Consider the following 12,757-nt stretch of genomic DNA (forward strand, 5'->3'; position numbering starts at 1 on the left):
AAGTCAGTACATACCAAACTGATGCTCTTTCAGTTGTGACATGGCTTTTATTATTATTATATTTTAAGCTTAGTAGTTAGTACATCAATAACTGAAAATTATTTTTCGTCAATTTTGAAAGGGGTGAGACTAATATTACCTTTCTTCTCACAGTTAAAAGGCAGACAATTGAATGCATGAGAAAGATTAGGAGAGCTAATAACTTTTTTTCTACAGCTTACCTTAGTTGAAACCCTTATTACTTCATTGCATTAACCAGCCTCCCTTCCTTTAAGCTTTTATTATGTTTCTTCATATTGTTCATATTTTAAAACATCTCTTTATCTGTATCATTTCAGCGTGCAGAGACACTCTGTGTTTCTCCATTTCCTAGCTGATAAATTCCAAATTGTTTATTTTGATATTCAAGGTTTTCTAAAATCTGGCCACATCTTATTTCTTAAAATCATTTCCCAAGATTTTTCAAAGCAGATATTAGACTGTAGCCAATCCAGACTGCTAATGCAAGAATATACATTACTCCTTCCCATTTTTATTTTTCACTCAGGCTGCTTTTTAGCCTGGAATGTCTTTCTATACACTGAAAGTTTTTTTGTCCATTTTTACACATACTGTTGTATGTCATAGTTACTTCTGAAAAATTAGGATTTAAGTACTATTTATTTACCTACTTATCCTTATTCTGTTGCAGTTCCATTAATCATTTTCTGTAACTGTTCAATCAGGGAGAAAATACAGAAGAAAAGGTTAATGGAGTTTTTTCCAATTAAAATACTCTTATTTTTGGTATTTTGTACATAATGGAACAATATAATCACTGATCTAGATCACTTTTTAAATACCTTTTGGATTATTAAGCAAATAGCATATCTTTGCTGTTTATTTTAGAGGAATTATTTCTCTGCCTTTTCATATAATAAAAAAATTCTCTTTCACTCTGCCAGATAGAAGACCTTAAGGTCTCTGAGTGAAGGAGTTACCGCAGCTTTCTTTATTTTTACATCCCCAGTTTCTAGCAAATAGTAGCACACAGTAGTTACTTAATACCTGTTTGTTGCATGAGTTAATGAAGACTAGAATTTAGAAACACTTTTATTTGGACCCAGAAATATTAGGGCTTTATATTTGAAGCAAGTTAAAAATTGCAGCCTCAGTAAGAATTACTTACTTATTTTTCTCTAGTATATCTTTGTGAGAATTTGTGTTTTGGAGTTGGGTTTGTATTGCTGCATTATAAACCACTCCAAAACCTAGTGTCTTAAAACAACAAGCATTTTTATTTACTCATGATTTTGCAGTCTGGGCTGGGTTCAGCTGGTCAGTTCCTTGGCTGTTCTTACCAATGGTCATTGCAGTCAGCCAGCAGGTAGACTTGGCTGGGCTTCTCCCTCTTTCATTTAGTCTCAGAGCTTCTCTCTGTCTCCATGTAACCTGTCTCTGATGGTAGGCAGACTTCTTACATGGTGACTCAGGACTCTCATGAGGACAAAACCAGAAGCTTCCAGACCTTTTTAACACTTAGGCCCCAAATAGGCCCAACATCTCTTCTGCCACATTCTGTTTTTTAAAGCAAGTCACACACGTAGCCCAAATTGAAGGTGAAGTGACTACACATAGGAGTATATACCAAGACATAGAGATTATTCAGGGCCACCAATGTAGCAGACTGCCACAGGGTGATTTTGTTAGATTTGATTATTTGTCACTATTACCTGAGAATCCTAGACATGGTTAGGAAAAATAATTTGCATGTCAACAGTCAACTAGCACTTTCAAGTGTGAATTAAGTTGGCCTTAGTTTCAACCTCTGCTTTGTGTTTTTTTTTATTTCATATTTGGCAAGTAATTCTTTTTCTTCCAACTAACTATTAGGGATGCTGTGCAAGATTTTCTTCATGAAATATATTTTTTACCTGATCATCCAGAATTAAAAAAGATAAAAGCAGTTCTACAGGAATACAGAAAGGTATTTAATTTTTTATGTATGGTTTAGGAGATCATTGATATAAAATTATTCCTGAGTTCCAGAGCACTGAGTAGAGATTCTTTAGAATCATATCTAAGGATATTATAGTCATATTCTGATGACTAATTTCTGATGACTAGATAATCCTATCTTGAGTCCATGATTTTTAGAAGGAAGTTTTCATCTAGATCAAAGATGTAATAGGATTAGATAGAACAGAGAGCAAAGGATACAGTTCTTATGCCTTTACTACCCAGATCACTATGTTCTTCCTTACAGTCCCTAAAAGAAGTGACTGTAGCTGCATACTCTGAGTAAAGAAAAAAAGCTGTGGGAGGATTCCAATTTTTTTGTGCTACAAACCATGTTATGGAAGTGTCAGATCTGATTCTGAGCTTTACAAGGGGAATCATATGTAGTTCCAGCATCCTGAAGTTCAGTGAACTCTCTGAAATTATAAAAATATTAGTGATGATTCCATAGAATTTTAGGGCAGGAAGTGGGATACCTGACCTTGGGTCAGAGTAGCAGATGTATTTACTACAGATCGCAAGATTGATTCTGAAGACTTTATATGCTTTTTTACTGGGTAAATCATCAGTCATAAGAAAGTAAGTAGTCAAAATAAGGGGTGAATTATCTGCTTAATCTGTAGACCTCGTTCAAGGCTATTGTGTAGCCCTTTGTAAATTAAGGGAAACTTGCCTTTCTTACCAAGAAGGATTTATTTTGGATAAGTAAAGTCTTTAGTTGAAATAAAATTTTTCTCCAGATCTAAAGATTTTAGAATGAAATCCCTTTCCCTGAGAATTACTAAAAGTTCATGTGTTATACAAAGGAAGAGATAGAAATTATTTTTTAAAACTGCTTTCAATTGGGGTACAGTTTAACTACTTTAATGGTAACTATGTAGGAAATACAGGCCTTCTGAAATGGTTCCTGAAGTGGTTAATTGATAAGGTGTATCTCTCTGTGCTCTTTACATAGGAGACCTCTGAGAGTACTGATCTTCAGACAACTCTTCAGCTATCAATGAAAGCAATTCAACATGAAAATGTAGATGTTCGTATTCATGCTCTTACAAGCTTGAAGGAAACCTTGTATAAAAATCAGGTATACCAAGATATAATTAAAGAGCTATAGAAAAGAAAGGTTGGAAGTTTAAAGAAAAGATGACCGATTGGTGTATTTGCTTGAGATTCAGTAGGTTCAATGAAAGAAGTGATTTTTATTTTACCAAGATTATCAGATATGACTTAGAATCAGTAATTCATGAGTTACCCTTTGAGGCTGAAGAGCTTTGCATATTTTTTTGTTGTTTTGGAAGTGTCATGATTTGGCAGTTATATTTTAGGTTTACTGCATCTTCCTGAGGAAGGGTTGTTTGTGTTTGTACAGCAGCAGTTTCTGTGAGTTTTCTCATATAACTTCCTGTAGCTATCTTTCATATACAATTTCAGTAATTATGCCATTTTACATTTTGATGGAATTAAATGTTTTAATGAAGCTGAATTTTTAAATTTCCTTTTTTATGGGACCATGAACTTTATTCTTTTCCTTGTCAGCATAATGTAGATTATCCCTAACCTTGGTAAGAGTGAGAACTGGTATTTAAAATACCAGATCACTATAGACTATAAATCATAAAGTGGAAAAATTTTAAATGAGGTATTCATTTTTGCATATCAAGAACCCATATGATGGGTCTTCCCTGGTGGGCCAGTAGTTAAGACTTCGCCTTCCAATGCATGGGGTGCGGGTTCAATCCCTGGTTGGGGAGCTAAAATCCCACATGCCTTGCAGCCAAAAAACCAAAACATAAAACAGAAGCAATATTGTAACAAATTCAATAAAGACTTTAAAAATGGTCTACATCAAAAAAATCTTAGGGCTTCCCTGGTGGCGCAGTGGTTGAGAGTCTGCCTGCTGATGTAGGGGACACGGGTTCGTGCCCCGGTCCCGGAGGATCCCACATGCCACGGAGGCCGCTGAGCCTGCGCTCCACAATGGGAGAGGCCACAACAGTGAGAGGCCCGCGTACTGCCAAAAAAAAAAAAATCTTAAAAAAAAGAAAAAGAACCCATATGATAAGATATGAGAGCCTAAGACCCTCAGGAGTTAGTGAATTGCAAAACTGTGTTATATTTGTTTTCATGATAGAAGGAAGCATTTACTTAGGACAAAAGATATACATGATGGTAACCAAGTACATGCTTCAGAGTCAGTGCACTTGTGTAACCAGTGTGGGAAACAGCCAACATGGAGATGATCCTACCACATGTGAGGAGCCTTGAATCTCCTTCACTGTAGGTTTAACACCCTCCTAACTGTAGATCTAGATTATCAGTAGATAATACAGTCAGTATACTGGCCCAAAACACCTAGGAAAAAAGAGAGAAGGAAATGGTTTCTTTTCCAACTGTGGCAAAAAGGTAACATCAAAGTTGAAAGCAGTTCAGTTAAGTTCTTGAATAGTGCTATCCAAAAGAATTTTCTGTGAGGATGGAAATGTTCTGCACCTACACTATATAAGCACTGCAGCCACTAGCCACATGTGGCTCTCTGGAGCACTTGAAATGTATGATTGAAGAACTGAATATTTTATTTAATTTTGCTTAATTTAAATTTAAACAGCTGCATGTGGATAGTGGCTATCTTATTGGACTATCTTAGTGCAGCTCTAGAAGAACCTACAGCAATAACCAGAGTAGGAAAATGATGTAAGATAACAGGGTTAGAGATCAAGAGAGTCTTTGTAGCGATGCTGTGAGAGTCCATGAAAGAACAAACACAAAAGATATTCTTTTAAAAGTTCAAATCTTAGCCACAGAGAAAGGAAAAGATACTTTAGGAGTGCGTTGAAAGACAGTGTTTATCTAAAAGTAGATCTAAAGTTGTATAACTGTATAACAAATAATTTGGTATAATGTAGTAATAAAGCACACTTAAAGATGGTGTGACAGTTAATAAGGTGATGGCTAATGTAGCCTTGGATGCGTAACTACTTTGATGGACTGACCTTGCAAAAGTGCTGTACTCTAGGGTAGTCACCGGAGGATCATTGACATTAAAGAAATAACAGCTTCTACTCCTTACTTTTAAGGAGGAATATACATTTTTGAAGGAATAGAGGACAGCTAAGCTCAGTGGATAGCAGAAAAATTTAACTTCTGTGTCAAAAAAAATCAGGCTATAGATCAAACTAAGCAACCGTATAACCACTTTATGAAAATTGATGCTGTTCAGGTTGAAGTGAATCCCTATGGTTAAATCCCAGAAGGACAAGTTGTTTGTGTTAAGACCAAAATAAACTTGGATGACAATGCAGAATAAATAATAAAAAGATATATTTACTAATAATTACAAATCTGAGAATGAGCCCATTGAAAATAAAGCTGCTAGGGACTTCCAAGTTATCCTAGGATAATGGTGAATGTCTAAATGTGAATCTCTGTATACCCTGCAAAACGTCATAAATAGCAAAAAGGAGAGCAAATAAAACCACACATAAGTCACACCTTCAACATAACTGTGAGACTGAGAATACTATGAACTTCAAATTACATGTAATCAGCAGAGCTATCTCTGGAGCTCATGCCACAAGCTTGTGTTGAGAACAGTTAGATTCTGAGGAGACCCTATGAAAAAAAAGTGGACTGAAGGAACTATGGATGATGATAAAGCAAAGACAAAATCACCAACCGAGACGATCCCACTCTAGGTACAACGATACTGAAAGTTGGTCTAAGATGTGGTACATCAGAGAATTGGTTATGGGGAAGGTACTTGAAAGTGTGTAGATCCTAAGGTTGCAGTCTTTGGAAGCTATTATCTCTGGGGAGAAGTAAAAGAATAGGTAGGGGAAGGCACTTTTTGGAGAGAGTAGTAAACAGAAGGAAGAAAGTAAGAGAGAGAATTTTAAGGGTCCTGCAGAAATAAAAAGAAATCCACAAAATCAAAGATATACCTCCCCATACTACTCTCCTGCCAGTAAAAGCTACTTATGAAAAAAACTACACTGAGCTATGCCGACAGAAAAGAGTACTTACAAAATCAGAATCTTGTAAGCTACTACAAAATCCTTACTGTTAACTGCATACAGCTATTATGAAGGGCCCACAATATAAATAGAAAAAAAAAAATATGTTCTATACATATACAAAGTTACTGTAAGACAAAAACAGAAAATGAAATCTTTGGTTGATGACAGTTTCTCCCCCAAAACCAATCATAAAGCATAAGTAAACTAGACTTAGCACTATAACCTGAATTAAATATTTCAAGCAAGCATTTGCAGATATAAAAGAAGAATTAAGGGAATTTCCTGGCAGTCCAGTGGTTAGGACTCCACACTTTCACTGCTGAGGGCCCAGGTTGAACCCCTGGTCTGGGAACTAAGACCCTGCAAGCTGTGTGGCGTGGCCAAAAAAAAAAAAAGAAGTGAGAAATTTAAACAGAGAAATGGATAAAAAAACAAGATATGAAACAAGAGGTGACTGAACTGAAGAAATTGAAGAAATGAAGGTTAAATTATAAGGACTGTGGGGGGAGAATATATATGACTAAAACTTTAGTAAGGAGCATTGACGAAAGGCAGAAGAATTATCAAGAGAACAAAAATGAGATTAGAGAAAGGAGTACAAAGGATCAAAGAAGTAGGTGAAATAGAAGCTCGGCAAAGATTTCACATACAAATAGAGTTTCTCAAAAAGAAAAATAAAACAATAGAACATAATTAGTATTTAAAACTATAACCCAAGAAAATTTTCTGGAAATAAAAGACTTTCATTTCATAAAATGAAAGGATCCATTGTGTACCTGTGAACATTGACCCCAGAATAGTCAACCCTGAGACATATCTTAGACTTTAATAATAAGAAATCTTCAGGACCTACAGGTAAAATATTTTTAAAAAATCACTTAAAAGGGCAAGAAAAGTATCAGAATTCTCAACAGCAATATACAGAGTGAGCCTAGAGGATAGCAGCATTTTCAAAAACGTAAGGGACACAAAAATAAGCCAAGCTGTCCTTAGAATATCACAGATAAGAAACACAGTTTTAACATACAAGAATTGAAGAAATGGACTTTCCTGGCGCAGTGGTTGAGAGTCCGCCTGCCGATGCAGGGGACACGGGTTCGTGCCCTGGTCCGGGAAGATCCCACATGCCGCGGAGCGGCTGCGCGCGTGAGCCGTGGCCGCTGAGCCTACGCTTCTGGAGCCTGTTCTCCGCAACGAAAAGAAGAATTGAAGAAATATGAGTTTCACAAGCAAGCCCTTCCTAAGAGGTATGCTACAGAATGGCTTCACTCAATCAAGAGATGACTGGGGAGACTTTGGCAAAAGAACTTATGGTTACTAGTTATATATTTAAAACAACGGTGGGGACAAATTTGGGAGAATTCTATGTAAATGCTATATATTTTAATAAAATAGAAATTATGCAAGTTTTTAAATGGGAGAAGAAGAGACTAAGATATAAATTAAATGAGCTTAGTCACTATTGCGTAGGCAACAACTAGGAATCAAAATATACTATTTAAAACTGGTAAACAGTTAAAGAAGCTTAAATAAAGAGACCAGAGACATTACAAAAGATATTTCTGTAAAGAGTACCTCTAGAACAAAAGTATAAATTTTCTTCTATACCAAAAGAAATTAATTTTTAGGAGCTAATTATAATTTTAAAAAACTTATAGAATTGAGGCCCAGCATATCAGTCATATTAATAAATGTGAAAGACTTTAAAAGAAAAAATATTACAAATTGACTTACAAAGCAGGAAACAACTCTGTGCTGTTTGTAATACACACGTATAAAATAAATTATTTAGAAAGGCTAAAAATAAAGGAGTGAGCAGATTTTTAAGTTGAAGTAAGAAAGCAGGAATTCTGATTCTGCCCCTAGACAAAGGAGAATAGAAACCAAAAAGTATGAAATGTGACAAAAAAGGGTACTTTATAATACTAAAAGCTGTAATTCACAAAAATACAATAGAAGATATGGAACTTACAAAGACGATACATTATGAATATATATACTCCTGAGCAAGCAAACCCATAGAGACAGAAGATAGATTAGTGGTTGCCTGGGGCTGGGAGGTTGGGAGGAAATGGTGAGTGAACTAATAATAGAATTAATGAAAAAAATCATACTGTTATTTTCATAAATGCTGAAACGGCCTTTGACAAACTGTACCATCCATTTCAGATAAAAACACTAAAAAAAATAGGAATCGATGGATAGTACTAATATATTATAAATGTATAGATATGCATATGTGTGTTTATGTATACTGCATACACACGTGCACACACATGCACGCATGCACACTTGATGGGAAAATAAGATGCATTCCCAGTGAAAGCAAGTTTGCTCATTATCTCCACTACAATTTAACATTCAGTTGCAAATATTGGCCAATGAATTTAGATAAGAGAAAACAATCAGAGGCATAAGAATTGGAAAAGACATGAAACTATCTCTATTTGCAGATGGCATGCTAATATACTTGGAAAACTCTAGAAAATATCAATAAACTAGCTCAGACAACAAACAAATTCAGTAAGATAGGAGAATATAAAAATCATAATCTTCATATAGCAACAATAACCAGTTGGAAGACTTGTTGGAAAACCCAATTTACAGTAGTAACAGAAAAAGATAATATACTTAGGAGTAAGTGTAACAAGAAATGTATAAACCAATAAGAGGAAAACTGAAACACTCCTGAAAGACACAAAAATGTAATTGATTTAAACAAACGGAAACATCCCTTATTTATTGGGTAGGTTGACTCAATATTACAAAAATTTTAATTCTCCCTAGGATAGTTTATAAAATTTAATGCCATCCCGAAGAAATGCCAAGTTGTTTGTTTTTTTAACTAGAGAAGTTCATACTAATGTTAAGATGGAAAAACAAACATGTAAAAAATAGCTAGGAAAAATCTGAAAAAAAAAGAAACTGTGGGAGTTCAGTAGCCCTCCCAGACATTAATATACTCTACAGCCTCTATAATTATAACAGTGTGATACTGGTACATGAGTAAACAGACAAACCAGTGGGCAAAAAATAGAAAGTCTAGAAATAGACCCAAGTGTATATGGACATTTAGGACATGATAAAAACATGGATTTGTTCTTTTTTTCTTTTCTTTTCTTTCTTTCTTTCTTTCTTTATTGAACACACACTCATTTTATAAATTCTTTTGGAATTGAATATTTTTTGCTGAAAAATGAAACCCAGTTTATCTAACCTAGAAGTGAAGTAAAAACATTTTTAAGCACTTAGGAGAGAGGTATATTTTAAAATTACCTTTCATTTAGTGTTCATGTATTTATTGTCTTGAGTATGAACTGCATTTATCTTTGCCAACTAAAATGTTCTTTTCCTTATTGTTTTCTAGTTTTAGCAAGGTAATGTATGTCTATAATTATATTAGTTTTGCTGTTTATTGGTTACTAATTCATCTATTTTAAGTATTTATGCCTGAATAAACCTGTAATGTTATTTAAATGAGTTAATGTTGAAGTTTCTGGATGACATAAAATGTCTTTTTATTTTTCTTTTGAAACGTATTACTCTAATTTGAATCACAGTTTTAACATGGAGTTTGAGATGCTCATATATGCTTTACTTTTGCTAGAAGGAAAATTATGTAAACAAAGTAGTTCTAAAGTGGTCACACAGCTACAATATCTAAATCTAACTGGCTTGAGAATAGTCATTTCTTATGCCTAACAGTTTTTCTTACCGCATCCTCAGTAGATAGATGAAAAAAGATGACTTGAACCAACATATTTTTTCATAAAGCCTACCTCTTTCTTCCTATGTCTTTTTTTTTAAATCATCCCCACAGGACTCTTTTCCCATATCTTTTTCTGCTGTACTAGCTTTTTATACACTCCTCAGTTTTCTTATTTTAATTAATAGCTCTTCCTTATTGACTTATTTACTAAAATATCTATTATCTCTGAAAAGATACTCTTGAGCTCTTTTTCATCTTCTTCATTTCTTCTTTACCTTGTACACATATTTGTTATTGTACATATTGTATGATATTTTATCTGTTTGCATGTTTATTTTCCCTTTAGATTATAAACTCATTGGGATAAGACTATGTCTTATTTCTGTATACTGATGTAATAATACTTAGTAACTGTTTATTTAATGGATTAATGATTAAAACTTTTAAGTACACTTAATGGTTCTAATCCCACAGAACATATTGTGGACTATATTATGTGAACTCAGCAAAAACTAGGTGAAAAGACTAAAGATATAGTAATTTAATTTTGTCAGTATTTGTCAGATATTCCTTAATATTTTTAAGCTTTCTGGTTAGGACAATATACTAGTTTGTAGAAGTTATATATAAACTTTCTACTTTTATTTTAGGAAAAACTGATCAGATATGCAACAGATAGTGAAACAGTGGAACCTGTTATTTCACAGTTGGTGACAGTGCTTTTGAAAGGTTGCCAAGATGCAAACTCTCAAGCTCGGTTGCTCTGTGGGGAATGCTTAGGGGAATTGGGAGCAATAGATCCAGGTCGGCTAGATTTCTCAACCACTGAAACCCAAGGAAAAGATTTTACATTTGTGGTAAGTTCTGGTAATTTGGAATGACCAGAAGAGTTCACTGTCCTAATGGGGTTTCTATATTGCATTTACAAGAAACTGTTCAGGTTATCCTTAGTGGCAGCTTGATCTAAACTAGACAATTTAGGTAATTTCTGAGTTTATTCCTTAATACTATTGCAGAGACCTTTAGCCAAAAACTATAAAGTTGGAGTCCAGTCTAGTGTGCTATGTTCTTTTAAATAAGCTTTCTAGGGACTTCCCTGGTGGCACAGTGGTTAAGCATCTGCCTGCCAATGCAGGGGGCACAGGTTCGATCCCTGGTCCGGGAAGATCCCACATGCTGTGGAGCAACTAAGCCCGTGTGCCACAACTGCTGAGGCTGCGTGCCACAGCTGAAGCCCCCGCGCCTAGAGCCCATGATCCGCAACAAGAGAAGCCACTGCAATGAGAAGCCCACGCACCACAGCGAAGACCCAACGCAGCCAAAAATAAATAAAAAACAAAAAATAAATAAGCTTTCTAACCTAATCATGACAGATACTTAAAATCTAATTATTTAAATTTTACTATTTAAACACAATTGCTAAGTGTCTCCATGGGAAACTGATTCCCAGGGTGTTTTAATAGCGTGTATATAAAAATGTTTCCATAGTCGAATGAGTGTGGGAAATCTTGTAAAACAAAATTAAACAGAACTTTTAATATATTGGGGAATTTTATGAATCTCCTAGAGAAGAGTGTGTGAAAATTATTTTTTGGAGCTTCTCAGCTGACCAAGGTTCTACAGAATGCAAGTTAGGAAATTCTATATGTACAATTTTCTTTCTAAGAGTTAAAAAACAAAAAATGCAAATTGCTGGATTTATGTAAAAGTTGAATGAGTCTAACACTTTATAAATGGTCTGAAAAGCCTTAGATTTGGCTTCTTAGCTACAGATTATATTTTAGTCTTGGTACCAAACTTTGTTTAAACCTTACTGAGCTTTCCTTTTCTAAGTTAAATTGACTTAGGTGACTAAGTTAAATTCACCATGGAATGAGGTACAGTTTAAGAAAATTTATACAAATTAGCCTGTAATTTTTTCTTGTTCTTATTGAGACTGGAGTAGAAGATGCAAACTTTGCCTATGGATTATTGATGGAACTAACAAGAGCTTACCTCGCATATGCAGATAACAGCCGAGCTCAAGATTCAGCTGCTTATGCCATTCAGGTAAGAGTGTATATAGACATTACTGGCTTTATGTTATTAAATTCTAGTAAGAAAGTTGTAAATTCTATGCTTTAGAAACTCTTATATTTTTTTGACTGTCATTTTTATTATCAAAGTAATACAAGTTCTTAACAAAAATTTCAAAGAGTACAGAAATGTACCCTCCTAACAGATGATTATATGTACTTTGAAGTTTTTTCTATGTATATACAAATATATATGTTTTCTCCACCAAACAAGCAGATCATAGTACTTTATTTTCTTCTGTGCTTAATAGTCTTATCTTGTGTAATTTTCCATGTCAGTACATATATCTCTAATTCATTCTTTTCAATGACTTAATATTCAGTATGAACGTGCCGTAATTTGTTTAAGAAATTTATTTAACACATTTAGGTTGTGTTCAATGTTTTGTTTTTACAAAAAAATGATTTTTGAAAACATGCATAATTTCGAAGTACTTGAGTGAATATATATCAATAATATAAATATCCAGAAATTAAAATGTCTCAGAGCAGATACAGAGTTTACGTTTGATAGATTTCATCAAAAAAGTTTCACCAGTTTATATTCCCTTGACAAACCTGCCCTTAATTAAAATTTTAAGTCTTTGCCAGTGACAAATAAAAAATGATATTGTTTCATTTTAATTTACATTTAATTACGAGAGAGGTGTAACATCTTTTATATATTTATTGCTTTTTTGTGAATTTTCTCTACATGATCTTTTCCCATTTTTTCCTTGGTATTGGTCTTTTTTTTAACTGATTTTTTTTTTTTTTTAAGATACTGGGAGTAGGAGTTTATTTATTTATTTATTATTTTTGCTGTGTTGGGTCTTCGTTTCTGTGCGAGGGCTTTCTCTAGTTGTGGCAAGCGGGAGCCACTCTTCATCGCGGTGCGCAGGCCTCTCACTATCGCGGCCTCTCCTGTTGCGGAGCACAGGCTCCAGACGCGCAGGCTCAGTAGTTGTGGCTCACGAGCCTAGTTG

General features: G+C 34.3%; 1 protein-coding gene across 1 annotated transcript in view; it reads left to right on the plus strand.

Annotated features, from left to right (window-relative positions):
• Window positions 1–12,757, plus strand: part of ATR (ATR checkpoint kinase) — a 102,658-nt gene that overhangs the window by 33,572 nt on the left and 56,329 nt on the right. The window contains exons 20-23 of the mRNA XM_082655559.1: window positions 1,873–1,966; window positions 2,954–3,079; window positions 10,368–10,574; window positions 11,653–11,766. Coding sequence (XP_082511685.1) covers window positions 1,873–1,966; window positions 2,954–3,079; window positions 10,368–10,574; window positions 11,653–11,766 — 541 coding nt within the window. The remainder of the gene's footprint in view (window positions 1–1,872; window positions 1,967–2,953; window positions 3,080–10,367; window positions 10,575–11,652; window positions 11,767–12,757) is intronic.

This window comes from Grampus griseus (assembly GCF_964374135.1).
Source record: "Grampus griseus genome assembly, chromosome: 5".
In the NCBI taxonomy this organism is placed as follows: domain Eukaryota; kingdom Metazoa; phylum Chordata; class Mammalia; order Artiodactyla; family Delphinidae; genus Grampus; species Grampus griseus.